This window comes from Hipposideros armiger, unplaced genomic scaffold (assembly GCF_001890085.2).
Source record: "Hipposideros armiger isolate ML-2016 unplaced genomic scaffold, ASM189008v1 scaffold_4, whole genome shotgun sequence".
NCBI classification, from domain to species: domain Eukaryota; kingdom Metazoa; phylum Chordata; class Mammalia; order Chiroptera; family Hipposideridae; genus Hipposideros; species Hipposideros armiger.
The window spans coordinates 3,424,866-3,443,872 of record NW_017731354.1 but is presented as its reverse complement, the minus strand read 5'-3'; the positions used below and the strand labels follow the sequence as shown (position 1 = coordinate 3,443,872).

Below are 19,007 nucleotides of genomic sequence, written 5' to 3'. Positions count from 1 at the left end.
TTTATACATTTTTTTTTTGCATCCCCAGTATATATATGCATGTACAGTTTTCTATGCTTAACCCCAATTTATTATCACAGTTCATCCGAACCCTCAACTTTTTAAGCCGATATGTTTCTCCATGGCATGTTGGGTAAGAAATATATTTTAAATGTAAAATATGAAATGGCAAATATGAAATAACACAACTTTATAAAAATGAAGTAAAATTTGCCTATTCAACTTATCCAAATAAGATGTGAAAAGGCCACTCCACTGTTCCCATTTTATTTCTAATAAAAAGTTCTCCCAGTGACCTTTATAGAAGGAGCACAGCCTATAAAACCTGTTTAAGGATGTTAAATCTGGTTGGTGCTTCATGTGCTGACCTTATGAACACCAGTCACTCAATTAGCTATTTCATTTTCCTGTCTTACTTGTAGTCTACGAGAGCACCTGGTCATTAATGCACCATGAATTTGCATGATTTCTGAGAGGGAAGAGCTGTATTTGAACAATTTTAATCTTCCTAAAAAGTTTTTGGAAGTCCTTTTTATCAAAAAAATAAATACATTCAGCAGTGACTCAAGTTCTTACATTTTCTCAACAGTGGTTGTTTCTTTCACTGTTGAAACCCCAATGCCAACAGTGTCTGGCACACACTGAGCACTGAATAAATATTTATTGAACAAATGGAATTCATATCCTCTGATATCTGAGGTTTGCCAAAAATTACTTGGAATTGGCTACAATGAATCAGATGATTCATCAGGGCAGATGAAGTTAAGTAACCTGTTATGACCACAAAGTCATTCAACTTGGTCTACTCTTCATTTTATTCTTCTGTTCCATTCTTCTATTGCTCATAAAGGAGGATCTGAAGGAAATTATAAAAGGATATGATTTTTAAATGATTTAATCACTAGAATAAATGTATATAGCCTTACAAGGGGGTCACTTGAAAAGGATAATACTAACCAGAACATATAAGATTTCTCAAGAGAAGCCCTGAGTCATAATTTCATACTTATACTACAAGTGAAATGTTTAAATTCCAAACTTCTAAGGGTTAAATGATAGAGTCTTAGTTCAATATTAATTGAATTATATGGAGGGGGGGAAAAGAACTTCACGATACACCATTCCCAATCTTTACAGGAAATATTCTATTTTATTATGTCTTTTGTTATTATAGTCATAAAAACATGTGACATTATGCGTTTTGCTGTGTTATGTGTTGGTTTACATAAGTCCTACAGAATTAATACTTTCAAGCTATTCAGCATTTTGAAAAATGGAACTGAACTATTTCCATTCATCATTTCCACTTTGATGAGGCTCGGTCTGTATTTCTTGTCTCGGTAAAGTTCAGCAAGGCATTTAATATGAATGTTATTACTACTGATTAAAGACGCAGAGGTGGCGTTGCCACTTCCTGCTCTGCACCCTCACACTTCAGTGACTTGCTCCAAGGCTGTCTGGAGGCTCTACGGCGAATAACAGCCTTCTGTCACCACCCACCTACAATAAAGCTATTAACTGACCAAACTTGTATGGAATCCGAGTCATATATTTTACAAGCCAACTTTCACTTTTTATTGAGTAAGTTTAAACCCAAGGTTAAACCTGTAAAAGCTGTCCCTGCCCCCCACTCGCTCTCCACCCACCCCCAGCGTGGGAAGGCATCCCTGGATGGGGAGCCTGTCGTAAGTCCTGAGGGGCTGTGGACAGAGCACGGGTTTGCAAACACAGACCTGGGTGACCATCACAGTGACGCCCTTCGCAACTGTCAGGGCTTGGCCCCCCTCTGGGCTAGGTGCTCTCGTCTACAAAGTCGGGGGGACTACAGAACCTCACAGGGTGGTTGTAAGACTTACATGAACTGTTTTAAGTAAAGCAACTGGCACAGTGTGCATTAAATACTAAGTGTCTGCCCTTCCCATCCTTAAATTTTGAATCTCCTCCAGTACTTAGCATAAGACTGGTCACAAAATAAGAAATCAAGGGATTCTTAATTAATTGACTCTGTCAAGTTAATCTCAGGATCCTTTTGATCAATCTGAGGATGGATGCCCGCATAGTGATTTTAAATCAGCAATTTAAATCATCAGTCATTTTCAAGAAACATCAAAAGTTAATTGAGAGGAATCTGAGCTGTGAATGTGATGCTGGAGTATCCTCGGCTTGCGATAGGCGGTTTAGTGCCCCGTGCAGGAGCCACAGGGAACCAAGGCCGCCATTTTTCTGACCACACCAGAGGACAGGCACCGCCTCGGGGAGAAGAGGGAGAAAAGCTCCACTAAGATACTATCTACCCTGTGCTACAGAAGAGTGATGCTAACAGGTCTTCAATAAAAGTTTACAACCAAAACAAATGATTTCTGAAGCATGACTGCAGAGCTAACCTGAATTTCACTAACAACCTCCAAGTCCAAATAGCACCAATCATCAAGCACCCCAGAAAACCATTCTGTCTCTGGGAAGACAAAGCAAACTCAGGATCGTTGGGAGCAGAATCAACTTCTTTCATTAAGAGGCACAGGGTGAGTGTTAGGCTGCCACACCCATGCCATAGTAAATAGACTAAAATGTAAATTAACCTACTTTCTAATACATGCACTTAAAATTATAGAACTGGATGGAATACACAAATAGGCCTGCTTTAAGTTCTAGGTATATTCGAGCCACACACTATTCAAAATATCTAATGTGGCTTAAAATGTTTCACATCTAAGTGTAACTTAAATTTACCATATCTTTTATGGACTATTAATTTTTTATGTAATACAAAACTGGAAGAATGTAACTGGGTGAACACTAAGACTATTAAAATTTTGCTGTACTTTAATTTGCATTATAATTTAGTTATAAGGATTTTATTGTAGCAAAAAATTGAAATGAAAACTGGAGCCATGACAACTGATATTAAGGTATTCAGCTTCTGCTACTGCAAATAAAACTAAACTACTACTATAATATGAAACCATATTGGAAATCGGCCTTGAACTCGCTAGTTTTTTTTGTAGTTAATTTGAAGACCGCTTGCTGTTCTGTTTCCTTTTCAAACAAAATTATATTCTATTACTTGAAGCGCCTACCCTCATTTTTATGTTCATTCTACGATTGTTGAATCTTGTCTTACAAGAATGGAAAAAAAGACTTCTAAAGCCAACGTTTACTGGCATGATTCCTCTTTAAGTGATAAGCTGCATGAGATATGAAGGAGGCCAAATCCCCCCCCTCCCCTCAACCTCACCCCCGATCAGGGGCCTCCACAAAGATCTTCCAGCAATCAACACTTCAGTTACTCAAAGAAATACGCATGGAAAATAAATTGGACTGGGGGAAAAAAAGCTTTACTTCCAGTGCTGACCAATTATGCCTCTCATTTTCATTCAACTGGCTGACAACTCCCCAAAACTGGAGGCCGTTATTACATCCTGAAGCAGAGCTGCCTGCTGAAAAGGAGACTACACAGTCCTCTGGACGTAGAAAGAGATACAAATTATTGAAATCACGTGTAGTAAAGAGACTCAGAGGAAATGTGAATGATACCCAGTCATTTCCAGTAACACCTGTTGGAAAATTTAACTTATGTTATTAATGTACAGCAGGGGGTTCAAAATGGAAGCCATGAATCGGCAACCTAAATGCACAGGCTCAGCTGAGTCAAGGATTTGATGCCGGTGCAACCATGCCGGAAGGCAGAGCCTAGAGGAGACCAGCACATTGGTGGAGTCAGAGCGCCGCCTGAGGGAAAGACGACTGCAGTCACAGCCATGGCCACACAGGACCTGCGGGCTGTTCCTAAGGCAACCAGGGCTACCCATGACGATATATTGATCCACAGACTAAGGTAAGGACGGGAACATGAGGATGCCTAAATCAGAGCCCAAGATCGAGAGTCTAAAACACACAGAGAAGAGATGAGCATGTCCCAGGCCTGCTGCTCCACCAGATACTGTTCGAGACAGGCTTTGCTCCTCGCAGAGCTGTCCGTCCACCAGCAGCAGGGCTCCGCCTGGGAGCGTGCTGGAATCGCAGACTCTCAGAACCCATCCCAGACCTGCTGAGTCAGTACTGCATTTTAAGGAGATCCAGGACTCTAGAGAGGTAGTTACTCTATCTGGTAAAAAACGAGAGAGGGGAAGGCCAGGGAGGGAAAAAGAAGGGAGCAAAATCAAACAGCAGCTTTGTCATCTTAGGAAAATCCAACTCTCCAATTCCTAGATGGTAAGACCATGCACCAACCCAACGAGCTTACGATCAAGACTAACATCGCATTCTGAGACTTGTGTTAAGACCTGAATCACCTAACAACCAATCCAAAGCTGCCGTATCATCACCTCTGCCCGATCCCAGCCGGTCTCCATCCTGTCAGATCTGCCTTAAAAATCACCCAGCCTAGGTCCTAAAATCTTAAAAGTATTCTCCCCCGCCAGTCAGTGGTCAAGAGTGATAATATTCTGAAGCAGAAGAAACATGAACAAGCAGCATTATTTTACAGAAGAAACAAGTTCTCCTAACTCCCTCTTCAGGGATCTGACTCTTAATTTACATTCATCATTTTGGCCTCTGTGTCCTGGAGGACACTGCTTAAACCTAATATAATTTGCCAGTATACCCAGAACACCACTCTTAATGGGAGTTGTCAATATGCAACATGCCATACTGAATATAAACTTATAAATCCACTTTTAGCCAAAGAGATAAAAAAAAAGGTAAAGAATAATATAATAATCTCATTATTATCAGCATATCACAAAAATAGCTAACATTATTTGAGAATTTATCACATGCAAAGAACTGTGTTGAGAGCTTTATATGCATGATTTCATTTAATCCTCGTAACCCTATTATGTAGGTACTGTTATAATTCCCACATTACAGATGAAAACAACCGAGGTTGAGTGACTTATCCAAGGTCACACTGCTAGCAAGTGAAAGAGCTAGGATTTAACAATGAAGTAATGTTTGTATTGTTACCAAGCAAAACAAAAAAGATGAGTATGTAGTTATCATTTCAGGTCTTCCCTTGAAAATGTCATTTCTTATATGAAAATAATACAGATTCACAGCAGTGTATGCCTCCAAGGTAAGATTTAAATCAGAAATACTCCTTTCACAATTTTCCCCCAAACACTAAGCTCTTTTCCAAACCATCCCAGGGCTGACCTTGTGCAGTCTGCCCTTGTCAGCCATGTACATGAGCTGTTGTAGCCATCCCAACCTATCCCAACCTATCCCATCCCATCCCATCCCATCCCATCATACCCTATCCTATCCCATCCCATCCCATCCCATCCATCCCATCCTATACTCGAGGCACCTGTCGTTTACCTGGATTTCACCTCCTTTTACTTCTCTTATTTCAAGACAACTGCAATGCACAAGAATAGGAAGAGCTCTCTCCTGTAGTTAATCCATAGTAACCCTGGGCTCTGATCTGAAGAGGTCTCGTGTGAAAACAGGGATTTTCCTCTAGTGCGTTCTTTAGCACTGTGTTTAGGACTTGCACAGAATAAATTTTGTATCATTTCTTATTCTGACAAATTTTGAACTTACTCTAAATGGCAGATTGAAGAAGCTAATTTCTCCCCACTTCATTGAAAAATCTATCGCTTTACTTTCCTTCCAAACCATATTTCTGAAATTGAATGCCAAGTTCAAATTTTTTGGTACCTTAGGTGAAGTCTATGCCGGAGACAAGGCCTATTAAACAGCGTTGACCTTCTCTATGTGTGAAAAAATAAACGTGCTACTGGTGACTTACAATTGGATAACAATGTACGACAGATGAATAAATCTGTGATTTCTTCCGTTTCCCTTCAGGAAAAGCAAAAATCAGTACGCTCGGACTGCTCAGGGTTTTTAAGCACAGGGCATGGGTCCGAGCCATGAGCTGCAGCCCTGGAGAGGCTGCCCACAGATAAGAGAACATCAAGAGTGCCCTCACGAAGTCACAGTTACGATTCACCAAGGTCACTATTTTGCTTCATTTATTATTGATACATACACTTCCTTTGTGAAATTTGAACGATGAACCTTTTTGGACTTGACCAGAGGGGGAAATGTATTTAGTATGTCATTATTTAAAAACAGCTGGAAAATAAATTCACCAAATTTTATTTACCACATAAAAAGGTGAAATGATTAGACAACTTAGAATGTTGTGAGTTCATTCTGTACCAAAATTGCACTAATTCTTTTTAGCATGATCCACTAATTCATTAAACTTCAAGCCCCCGGCACCAAGCCCTATATTGGGGCTACTGATAAAGCCACAACCGATTCAGTCTCTGACCTGAAAATTTTCATAACCTAGAAAGGAGACAGATATATACTTATCTAATAGCAATGCAGTGATATCAGAGCTAAAAGAAGCATATAGAAAGTGCCACGGGAACCAGTAGAGCGATTAATTGAAACCTGGGATGCAGGGGAAAGGGATTGTCAGAAAATATGTAAAGGTGAGAGGTCACTGGAGCAGAATAAAAGACTGTGGAAGTGCTCTAAGCTTTCAGAGAAAGGCTGCTTAACGCTGAAGGAACCTTGTGATAAAGGTGCAGACCCAGGAAGAGAGTGTCCCATCGGGGAGCTGCACACAGATGAGTGCTGGGAGGGGAGGCTGGAAGAGTGTGCTTCGTTTCACACTGGACGACCCTGGGTGGCATAGTCCAGGTTTGCATTTTATCCTTCGGGTAATGGAGAGCCACTGGTGAGGTTTAGATAAGGGTGTCACATGATTCAAACTTTAGAACTTGTGAGCCCCAGGCACAAGGGTCCTCTGGTGGTTACAATATTCTTCCTTGGGCCTTGAATTAAGATAGAGACAGCAGGGATGCAGAGGGGAGGAAATAGTCAAGAAATATTTAAAAGGCAAAATGAATAACACTGAGGAAAGGCTAAAAAATGTGGTTCAGGTCTTAGATGCAAATACCAACATCATATAGTGTAATACGGTAGGAGAAAGAGTCCAGTGATAACTTCTAATCCTCAAATAGTTTTTATTCCTTCAAATTATAATAATTAACTTTACATCCTGCTAGGATTTTTTTTATCCTTGTGGTTATTGAGCAAATGATTATTATCAAAGCTACACGCCTATTGAGAATTGGGATTAACTGGGTGTAACAAATTAATTGAGCTTCACTGTGTATTACCATGAAAACAAGATAACATAACCAAACACAAGGATCTCTGAACTGACAGAAACAACAGATAAAAATTCATGGAAAGATTCCACAAAGCTAAGATAATTACCCTCAGAAATATGTAAAGTAAGAAACCAAGCTCTTACTTTAAATACCTCCACTTTAAAGACATTTAACATGGAAACTTTGTTGTCAGCAGACCATTTAAAAGATGTTTAACACAAATAAAAGTAAAGGTCTAAAATCAACTAGCTTATGTGAGCCATATTTAAAAGGGGCTCAATTTGAATGAAAAAAAATTCCCATCAAAGCAGAAAGAATATCAATAGAAATGATTAATACTTTCTGCAATGCCTAGTACAATATCAAATAAAATTAAATAAGATTTCTAAAATAATTATCTTTAAATAAGACACATTTAAAACATGTATTTAGAAGTATAATTGGGCAGGCCAAGTGGCTCAGTTGGTTAAGAACTCACTCAAGAGTTTGAGTTCTGAGCAACAGCGGTTCGAGTCCCGGCCCAAGCTGAGCAGCCGCTGAGCTGCCAACGGGTGGCAGGATGGCTCAGCTAAAAAAAAAAAAAAAAGAAGTACAAAATGTCACCCAGTGGGGACATGGCTCTATTTCCTATATGACATCATGAAAGAAGCCTCACAATGCACAGCCTATTTTCTCGAGAGCTCTGGGCTTTATCCTACGAATTTCCAGATGAAGTCACCTAGCCAAATCTACAGCATCAGACTGGTCAAAGCCTAACAGTGCTGCCCACTTTGAAATCACTTAACCATAGGATGTTGTTCAAAACTTATTAATTATATTGCTTTTCCTTAAGGAGAGAAGATATAGTAAGACCAGCTATATTAAGATAGCAAGACCTGTGGTCAAATTGCGCGCGCGCGCGCACACACACACACACACACACACACACACACACACACACACACGAAAGAGCTACTTGAGACATGACAAAATTTCCATCCTCGAAATATATCAATAAGTGCTTACACAAAACATTTAAAATCAAAGCACACAGTAAGTTTAGAGGTCTAGTCCTTTGTCCTTGATTTTTGAAGAGTTAGATTTGCACAACTGCCATTTATTTGGTCACACAGATGAAAATTCACGACAGAAACATATTCAGAAGACAGGGGGGAAAAAAGATTGAAATCATCCTAAATCAGAAGCTGTTAAAGTTTAGATGTAAATTACAGAAATAAACAAACAATAAGCTGTCCTATAAACTGAAAATGCCACGGGAAAAATAGTCCATTAACTAAAGTCACAGTAAGCCAAGGTCATCTTTTGGACATGATAATTTATGATTATAATCAACCATCAGATATTGGCCAAGCATACAAAATTAATGTAACCACATAAAAAAATGAATTTAAAAATGTAGAATATTCTTCATTGGCTCAACATCTGGAGGAAGAGAGAAATGTAATAAAGAACACAAGTTAATCCCCTGATATGAGGATAATTTCCAAACATCCCAAGAAGGAAACAAATAGATGACTAGGGACTGTCAGCAGCGGCCCGGGGCAAATCCTGTGTCTGCACGGCCAGACACCTTCCCAGCTTCAGTGGCAAGGCTCGGCCTCTCATCCAAACAACAGCACGGCTGTTTACCCCCATGACCAGGGCCTACAGATTTGCAAAAATTCCGTCCTGAGCTATAAGACTTGACTCTTAAATGTAAAGCAGAGAACACTACCTGTCACCTATTAAATACTCAGTATAAATTAGCTACTGGAATTGTCGTTGCTGCCATCACCAACATTACAGTCGGTATTGTTATTAGCACCACCACCATGACCGCTAACTAGGTACTTCACAGCCATTATTTCATCTTCACAAAAGAACTTAGGAGGGATGACTACTATCTCCACTATTTAATGAGGGAAAGCAGGTGCAAAAGCAGTTCACACCTTACAAGTATCACACCGGGTCTGAGCCTAGTGGTACGAGTCTGCAGTCCATATATCACCCACATCGTGACACTGTCTCTCAGCAGGGGCAGAAGAGACCTGAGTGGGACGCCACAGGATTTGCTAAGCAATATGACTCACTGGCATTTATTTAACCCAGGCACAGCCCTGGGCTCTAGGAACACAGGAGTGAACAAAACAGGTGCAGTCGCGTCTCTCACACGAGACAGGGAAGCTAAGAGAAAAGCATCAAATACTGACGCACACACTACAGAGAATGAAAACTACGCGTGATGTGTCTGGGGAATGCTTAGAACAGGCCTTTCTAAGGAGGCTAAGTTTAGGATGAGGACCTAGCAGACAACCAAACGGGACAAGCGAACCAAAGAGCAGGACAGAGAGCTTCCCAGGCAGAGAAAAGCGCTGCCACAGAGAGCCTACACGAAAACAAGTGTGTCACAAGGAACCAAGCAAGTCGGCAGAAGAGCAGCGGGGGACAGGACGGTTCCACGAGAGCAGAGAGGCAGGCAGGAGCCAGGTGGCCTGGGGTCACCCAGGGAAGGGGCTGTGCATTTGATGCTAAAGGTAACGCAGGATCACCGGAAAACGACATGATCTGACTTCCAGTGGTAACAGATTCTAATGACTGCTGGGTGGAGAACAGGTTGCAGTGAAGCCAGAAGATGAAGACAGAAACCCGGCTACTTGAGTACTTTAGACCAGAGAGGTACGTGGAGGAGGCAGGAGTACATCTGGAGACTAGACAGATTGCGGTATATGGTTTGGAGATGAAGCAGAAAGGGTTTACAAATGAACTAAACAAAAAGGGCCAAGGCAAGAAGAATAACCTCAATGTTTTAAACTTGAACAGCTGAAAGGATAATGGTTTCGTTTACTGCAACAGAGACGATCGTGGGACAGACATGTTTGGGGTTGGAAGAGGAGCAGAAGGGCTCTGTTTTGACCAGCTGACATTTCTGATGACTGTCACATTCCCATTTAGAAAGGGTCAGTAGGCACCTGGATGGGAATCAGGAATTGTGGGGAGTCCCTTTTCCCCTTTCTCTAGCTTCACAGGAGATCGGCAATGAAAAACAACGAGGAAAATAGCTCTTAGAAGGCACAATGTGAGTGCTCTGTACCAACAGAATACAGTGGGACACTGTGCGCTTCATGAAACCATTCCACTTATAAACTGAAGCACCGTCCTTGCTGAGGCTAATAGCACAGAAAGAGAGTAAGCTTTAGGTCAATGAGAGTCATGCCGAGGGAGTTAAACCATATCATGTGGCCTCCATTTCCTAAATCTTATAAGATTACAGGGCAGGACCTAGTAAGAAGAGATCAGAGCTCCACAGGATACAATTTACAAGTGCTTCCGAAAATTCCATCCTACTGGAAGGGAGCCCAACGCATACCAATATAGGACAAAAAATATCTTCTAACTACACATAAAATAATGGCTGCTCTCTGCTGCCTGACAGGAGTATCCATGGAAACTGTCAGGAACAATTTCTTTAGACTTAGAGTGATTATTGACAAAAATGAAATGGACTTAGAGTAAAATAAAAGCTACATTCTGAGTAATCTGATTCAAGCTAGTTGTATTTCAGCACAAGTTTTCTTAATCAAATGGCTACTTGGATAGATATCAAAATAAGGGGAAAAGATAAGCAACCATATCTGTTTTTGTGTAAGTCCAACTCTTATATGCGTAGTAGCGATCCTGTAAAAGACATGTGCTTTCAGGAAAGGAAAGGGAAGAACTCAAGTGTGCTGGTAGCTACTAAACAGCACGTGTTTTGCATCTAACATCTTACTTAATCCTCACACTAATGCCTCCGGGTAGGTTTTATTATCCCCATTTTTACAGAGAAGGAAAACAATACCAAAGATGTAAAGTAACCTCCTCAAGTTCAGGTAGGAAACCATGGCAGGATTACATTCACATATAGCTGAACACAAAATGTACACTTTTCCCCCTAGGCTTGTAAAGGGGAACACAACTGACAACAGCCCAGGAGCCTCAGGCCTACAGCCTCTTAAAGCCACAAGAACCTTTCTGATTGGCTGACTGCTAAATTAGGCTGCAGACAAGAAAGACTACTATAGAACGTCTAAAAAGAAGAGTGTGTCAAACCTGTAAAATACAAAGTTGAGTTTGGCCCAAAATATGCAACAAATCTTTACCAGGTACTGATATGCCCATCACATCAAATCAATACAAGAAAATTAATCAAAGAACTTAAAAAGACATCAGTAAGCGAAAAAACTCAAGTCACATGCTGATAAACTCACTTAGATGCTGTAAACCTAGCCAGCCAAGATAGAGATAAGCTGGGCCGGCCGAGTGGCGCGATGGTTAAGAACTCGCTTGGGATGCCAGAGGGCCCCTGTTCGGATCCCACATATGAGGGCCAGTAACACTGCCCTCTACAGCTAAGATGCTGAACAACAGCTCAACCTGGAGCTGGGCTGCCATGAGTCGCCGGCGACGGCGTAACGTGGCCACAGTCCCTGTGGCAGTGGGTTGCCATGGGCTACCGTATGTAGCCAGCAGCCAGCGTGAGCGGCCAGCAGCCAGCGTGAGCGGCCAGCAGCCGCAGTGAGCGGCCGTCCAGAAGCCGGCGACTGATCTGCCTCGCCAGGGAAGAGCGCAATGATGGTGCCAACTTGGGCCAGTGAAGCAACGTCCTCAACAACTAGATTGAGGAACAAAACGACAGCAACTTGTCTGTTCCCCTTCCCCCAATTCCCTAGCACTGTTCCCATTCCCCCAATTCCCCCAATAAACTTTAAAAAAAAAAGAAAAAAAAAAGATAGAGATAAGCTGATGATGCATTTTAAGGAGAGTTTTTTTTTTTAATTTTGAAGGAAATAAATCCTTTTTCTTTATTTTAAAATTCAAGTACAGTTGACATACAATATATTAGTTTCAGGTGTACAACATAATGCTTTGACATTTCTATACCTCATGCATTGATCACCACAATATGTCCCGTACTATCTGTCACCATACAAAGTTATGACGATATTATTGACCATTTCCCTGTGCTGTACATTATATCCCTGTGACTTATTTTATAACTGAATATCTGTACCTCTTATTCCCTAAAGAGTAATTTTTAAAATTATCTTATCATCTAAGAATAAAAGTAAAAATGCCAAGACATTTCTTAACTCATCACAAAATGCTACAATTACTCCAAATAATTGAACCGTAATGCCAGCATAACTGCTGTAGCTGACCAAGTTAATGCGTTATAGAACTGTGGTAGGCACATGAGAAATCAAAGCATTCTGAGGATGCTACACTCCTTCCCTAATAATTAATGAATTTATTGTGGCTGTGGAATTTGCCTATAAATTCATTGTCTTGTACATTTCACCCCACACGGTTCTTTAAAGAAAAATCTGGACATTCATTGGGTCCTAGACTTACTGGGGTGATCACTTTGTAAGTTATATAAATGTCTAACCACTATGTTGTACACCTGAAACAAATATAATATTGTATGTCAACTGTAATTGAAATTTTTAAAAATTTTTTAAAGAAAGAAAGAAAGACCTGGACATCCAGACCTCTCTTTGGATTTAAGCAGTGAAAACAAGACAAATTATATTCAACCTGACACATTAGCAGTCGGAGCACAACTCAAGCATGCACACTCAGAAATGCAGGACACACACTAAATTCAACAAAGAGGAGAAACAAAGACAAAATAGCAGAAACAAATTCAGGAGGAATAAGAGGGTTAAAATGCATAAAATAATCTAGGTACGTTGGAAACTAAATTTCCAAAAGTAAGATACTGGCTTTCATTTTTGGTAACATTGGAGAGTTTCTTGCTAAAAGTACCAGGGAAAGCTCAGCTGTGAACCCGGGACATACTTTAAAATGATTATTAAATGAAATAACTCCATAAAACTCTCCTACAAAGATAATGTCCAATGAACTACAATAGTGGAAAACAATCATGTCCAACATAAATGCAGTCTTTCTAAATTGGTAAATAAACTATAAAGGCAAACTACTCTGAGTGTTTAACAGTTAAAAAGTTTTAAGTATTTCTTTAGAGTCATTACTAAGTTTTGGTTAGAGGAACCCAAAAAAAGTGTAAATGTTGAAAGTCATTAATAAGGAATCAGTCTTTAAAATGGCTCATAACAGTGAAGTTTAGAATTTCTCTGGTTTGTTTCTCGGTGCATTCTATTTTGATCTAACAATGTGGTACTGGAAAAGCTCCTTGTTTCTGACTTCGAACGCCCCATGTAATGTTAAAGCACAGTTCTTATAGGTGTTGAAATTTTCAGGATGACTGATGCATAGAAGCTTATCTTAGCATTCTATTTCCCCATAACTGCTAAGTGACTGCTAGTGCTGAAAACGCAGCAAGCCCTTATTTGGACAGCCAAAATGGAAACAGAGCCTGGTACCGAACAAAAACACAGTCCAAAGATATATGTCCTCTCATTCTTAGTGCAAAGATTAAATCAGAAATCCATTGGCAATGCTATATGTAATACACTATTTTGTCATTTTAGCTGATGATAACTTAAGACAAGAATCATTTTCGTTCCTTAAAGTATAAGCTTTGTTAGCTCCTGTTTATGATTCTTCCCTAAGATAGTTCTTATTTCTTTTCTTCAAGACTTTCCCTCAATCTTGCCAAAACAGGGCTTGAAATAGAAATGGAAATAAAAGGGGGAAGTTCTTCTGCATGGTTATGGTGAAGCCAGAAAGGAAAGTTTTCAGTGTCACTGTTTGGCTGGCTCATCTCACATTCAGCTGTCAATGGGTCCTGCAGCTTGACTAGTCTGCTTAAGGTACACTGGAGACAAAGCAGACTCTTGCCAACAGGCATCTCCCAAGTGTTCACACACCAACAGGTTTTCAATGGCCCAAGGTGAGTCACAACCTACAGGAAAAGCCCTAAAGACTTCATTCTTCATTTCAGCCCCAGGTTCACTTAACAAAGCCCCTTCCTTCTGTCAAGTGAGACTGGATACATCCCAAGGCCTGGCTTCCAAACGGGAATCCACAAAGGGTCTTTCCTGGATGCATGAATCTCCTCCCAGTTGTTTTCAAATCATGGGCACTCACCTAGGGAGCAATTCCACAGTTTGCATCCAGCTTGCAAGGGTCTCACCAGCATGACAGCCGAAGACCCACTGCACCAACATTTCCTGCTGCCCTTACACCAAGAAGCCATGGGACAGAAGGCAAAGCACATGGCCTTGAAACGGAATAGTGTCTCAAGAACTGAGGCAAGTTTCTTCACCTCTTCCCCAAGTAAACTTCCCTTTCCTGTCTATGAAAATGTATATAAAAATACCTACTTCACAGGGAGCTGAAGAGCAAATAATTGGGATGCTGACCAAAAACTCCTCTTAAAACGTTATTTCCATGATGCAAGAAGACAAAGATTAAAGAAGCTTTCTGTGTACTCATTTGACAACTGAAACTCAACTTCTCGTGCCCATACAACATTCAGCATACAGTGCAAACTTGAGCCTAACAATAGCAGAACAATGGTGTTCAGGCCTGGGCCCACCAAAGAGGTATAAAATCAAAACAGTATCATATGGCGACATGAAACTTCAGAAACAAAGGTATTTAAAATTACCAATTGACCCTTTGGGGGTCTTCACACTTACCAGACCTTAAGAGAGCTGGTGGAGAAGGGATGACAGCATCAGGTGAGCTGGCCATTTCAAATTGTTGATTCTAATCATAAGCGTCACAGGCTAAACTACAGCAATTTTCAAAACTGTTTAGTGAAGGTTAGAAGCAATCAGCATTAGATTAATTGAAAGCAGTGTGAGCAGTCATTAACACCATGCACTGTGCAACAAAGACAATAATTGAGCTTCATTATAATTTTATTTTCTCTTTTATGACTTGAAAATTTGATTTCCTTTGTTTTGGTAAGTTACATGTGCTTATACAGATTAGGCAGGAAATACATAATGTCCACTTATTAAACATTACATAAGAGTAGCATCCTCTATTGAGCAGTGAAATGATTATGCTACTATGTAACAATGCTCAGAACCCTGGAGTCCTAACACGTTAGTACCAGTTTCAAACAAAGCTGATTACAGATTCTTCTAAAAGTAACAAGAATCAGTCTGTTTTCAACCAATCAGAATGTCAGCGATTCACTGAGGAAACTTTATACTTCTGGGTTAGCAGAAGAATCTGAAGCCTCAACCAATTTGGAGTAATGACTTCAAAAGGTCGCTTTTACTACTGTGATATAAACATATAGGTACATCCAACATTTATACTATGCACTAAACTACTTTGCACATGAAACTGAATTTAAGCAACTGCATTCGACAATTAAGTAAAATTTAAATTTTTTTTTTCTCAGTTAAGAAAGGGGAGGTGTGTTTTCAAAGTTTACTGTTATGACATGCATTTCAGAGGAAATAAAGACTGGAGAAGAAAACAAACCTTATATGCTATTAGGGAAAGGAGAAATGCTTTTAAAATATATGCTGAGGCCAGAACTCGTTCCCAGTAAAAAGCTGTGGTTACTCTGTGTGACCAGATGTTGTCAATCCAACAACACTCTTTGTAACCCAGATAGATACATTGCTAGTGGTCAACTCAGTACTTCAATATGACATAAAAATTCTCAGAAAAAGTGTGAAATAAAACTTCTATATGTGACAATTCCAAGTAACTGGATTGGCCCTAAGGACTACTGTTTTGAAAACTTCTCTCATATTTTTTTGGCTGTTTTAATATCGCCCTAAGTAAATTAGTGCAAAACTTTTTTTAAGGTTTAAAAACAATGAAATTAGCAATCAAGACTGGGTAAATGTCTTCTGTGTGATTTATGAAATTAGATCTTTTCTTCAAATTAAAAAAAAGGGGGGGGGGCAGAGTGCACAACAGACAACTGAGAACTTCCTAAATGGGAAAAGCCCAAAAACATAATGGTAACACATTAACGAAGAAAATTTTTTCTTAGTATCAAAGCAAATGCAGAGTTGGTTTTCCCAGGGCTCGGCATTTCGGTGCTCTTATTGTAGCCTGGGAACGCTAACGTTTGCACCTCCCAACTCTGACACACAGTAACTTCAGTCCTTTAAAAGGGAAGATTCTAAGTTGCAGACTCGGGGCTCCACCATCTTCCCCGTGTATAGGCACACTTTTAGCTCACGGTTATATCCAGCCAGCCAGGAGGAAGAAAAGTTTCAATCCCGGCTCTCAGGGGACTTATCAGCCACAAGGGCTAACTTCAAAGTCGTGACTCTGCAATTTGAACGAGTCGGTTCAGGACACTTGTACTGGTAACAACTGTCTGCGCAGCAGCGTCGTGTGACCTCGGTGGCCTCGGGTTTGTGAGGTTCAAGTGGGAACGCGGTGCCCTGGGGCCATGTCTAAGAAGGGACCTGCTTCCTTCTGAGCCCTAATTGTGCCCAGCGTGACCCCCTTCGTGGCCCGAGCCCCGTCCCCGTCCCGCGGCCACACGGATAACGGGCCGGGCTCAGCACTTGGGAGGAATGTAAGGCAGCGAGCAGCCGCCGGGGTCTCGGGCCGGATCACAGGCATACGAGGCCATCTAACTTCTGGGACGGACACACAGGAGGGGGACACTCTCCCTCCCAGGACGGTGGCCGCCGTCTGATTTCTAAGAAGGAAGCCTCGGGGCGAAGTCGACGCCACCACCTACTTTCTGAGGGGGACACACACGAAACTGAGTTGGGGAGACATACACGGGGTAGCGTTGGGACCACCACTTAGTTTCTAGAGGTGGGGGGAGACATCAGGCGTAAGGCCGGACCGCCGGCTGCTTCCTAAGGGGCCACACGCGGGCGCGGGTTCATCCTAGGACACCCCACCTGCCTCCCGCCCAAAGCGCTCGAGGGGGAGCACCACCCGCGGGGCGGGGGGCGGGGGTGGCGCCCCAGCCAGCCAAACCTGAGCGCTTGGCCCGGGCTCTTCGTTCCAAGACCGTCCAGCTCACTTCGGCCATGAGCCCCGTCGCCCCCGCCATCGCGCTAGGGCCGCCGCCGCCGCCTAGGCCACCGCCCCCCGGCCGCCTGTCAACTCCGCCCGGCCGACCCCGCCCCCCCGCGCGACACTGTCGGGAAGCGCGCCGGCCGGAAGTGAGCGCGAGGGCGATTTTCAACCTAGCTCCTCGGCCTCCCGGGTGTCAGGGGGGCTAACCGCGCGGGAGAGTGAGAGCGGGGTCGGCGGCGGCTCGCACAAGCGTCGGGGCTGCGCCCTTTTGCTCTCGGCTGGCGGCGCGGTGCTTTCCGGCTGCCGTAAAGCGCGGCACTGAGCCTGCGGGCGGGGGCCGAGGGGCGGCGATGGCGGCGGCGGACCGGCTGCAGAGCTTCTGGCTCCTGTTGGCTCCGCTGCTGGGGGGGCTCGCGCTGCTGGGAGTCGGGCCGGTCCCGGCTCGGGCGCTGCACAACGTCACGGCCGAACTCTTTGGGGCCGAGGCCTGGGGCACCCTGGCGGCCTTCGGAGACCTCAACTCCGACAAGCAGACGGACCTCTTCGTGCTGCGGGAAAGTCAGTGCTTGCCCGACCCTCCCTCTGTCTGCTGTCCCTGTGCCCCTCCCGGTGTCCCCTACACCCCTTGCCCGGATGGCTGGTCCTCTTGCATTTCCCGACCTGTCTCCCTTTATCTCCAGCATCCTTGACAGCTTGCCCGTCTTCTCCATCTTTTCCAGCCCCAAGTCACGGCCCGACCACCCCACAGTTGGCTCTTCCCCACCCCCAAAGCCCGGGAGACACCCCCGTTTTTTCCCCGAGAAGCCCGCAGCCTTCACTCTTTCCCCCATGGAATCACCTGCCTTCCGAAGTTCTTCCTGGTTCCCAGGAGTCTGTGTCGCTCGCCTCTACGTTCTCTCCCAAAGGCCCGTCACTCCTTGCTGCCTTTCTTCCTCCAGCCTTCCTTCCTTTGATGAACTGGAAGTTTTTTCCCTAGGGGACTTCTTCCTTCCTCCACGTTTACCTAACTCATCCTTCCCTCCCTTTGTGGCGTCCCAGCTTTGTTGGAAGCTCCTGTGCCCTTCCAACGCCCTAAACACTCCACAACTCACAGCATTTTGCATGGGCCACTGATAAACGCAGCGTCTCCTTGGGAAAGGGTTCTCCAGCGCAGCTCCTCCTTCCCTCCTGGGCTGCCTCGTCTCATGTGCACCTGCCCCTGCCTGGCTTTGGTCACTACCCTGTCTTCCAGAGCTCTTCTTTCTTTGCCACCTTGAGGTTCTTGAGAGTCCCTTGCTTTCACCATGACGAAACAAACTTTTTTGTAAACCTTGATGCTGACCATGGGTCTTAGCATTCTTGAGTACCCACAGAACCTGACTGACAGGATCCTGGCCCAGATTTCTTGGGCCCTTGCAAGGACCCCAGAGTGGCTTGTGGACCCTGGATGTTTTGTATCTTCGTATGACTCCATATGTTGCAAAAAGGGCACCTCCTGCCACAGCTGTAGCTACTCCATCCAAACCCATACAGAGACTCTTAACTTTAAAGGTGGCTTATGTTTCATTAGAACAATTGCAAAAGTCTGTTCCAGTGAGTGCTCATTGAGTTCCAAGAATGCATCAAGCTGTGGGATGGTCCCATAGGAGCCACAAGGGTGGGGGGAGGGGCTCTTGGAGGATTCAGCTTTTTTGGCTTAAATATGTAATCATGTCCTTGTTACTAGTCAAATACCTACAGGAGTTCCTTTGTCCTTGGTGTGATGCATCTAATGAGCTAAACAGCCTTTATGAGGGGCTGCGTTGTTGGGTTTGGAGACGATGAGGCTTGACATACCGTATAGTTAGTTGTAAAGCATGCTGTTGATATGGTTCTTTTAAGTTAGCCGATCTGACTGGGCAGAAGCCATTGGCGTCAATTTGTCTGGACCAACTATATTTTCCACGTTCATCCTTCCTATATCTTTGCTGCTTTGAACATTGAACT

The 19,007-nt window shown here is 42.9% G+C and overlaps 2 protein-coding genes across 7 annotated transcripts in view; one reads left to right on the top strand and one right to left on the bottom strand.

The window, feature by feature from the left end:
* Positions 1-17,134, bottom strand: part of PHKB (phosphorylase kinase regulatory subunit beta) — a 129,225-nt gene extending 112,091 nt beyond the window's left edge. For 3 of the 6 annotated variants that reach the window (XM_019643243.1, XM_019643235.1, XM_019643252.1), the window contains exons 1-2: positions 17,001-17,134; positions 14,723-14,737 (exon numbers count right to left, since the gene is read on the bottom strand). In XM_019643243.1, coding sequence (XP_019498788.1) covers positions 14,723-14,737; positions 17,001-17,076 — 91 coding nt within the window. In that variant the 5' untranslated portion in view covers positions 17,077-17,134. Of the gene's footprint in view, positions 1-14,722; positions 14,836-17,000 lie in introns of all 6 variants that reach the window. The other 3 variants (XM_019643268.1, XM_019643260.1, XM_019643275.1) reach the window with 2 other exon arrangements.
* Positions 17,135-17,287: 153 nt separating this feature from the next.
* The window catches only part of ITFG1 (integrin alpha FG-GAP repeat containing 1), a 140,160-nt gene continuing 138,440 nt past the window's right edge, over positions 17,288-19,007 (top strand). Inside the window, exon 1 of the mRNA XM_019643283.1 lies at positions 17,288-17,600. Coding sequence (XP_019498828.1) covers positions 17,393-17,600 — 208 coding nt within the window. The 5' untranslated portion in view covers positions 17,288-17,392. The remainder of the gene's footprint in view (positions 17,601-19,007) is intronic.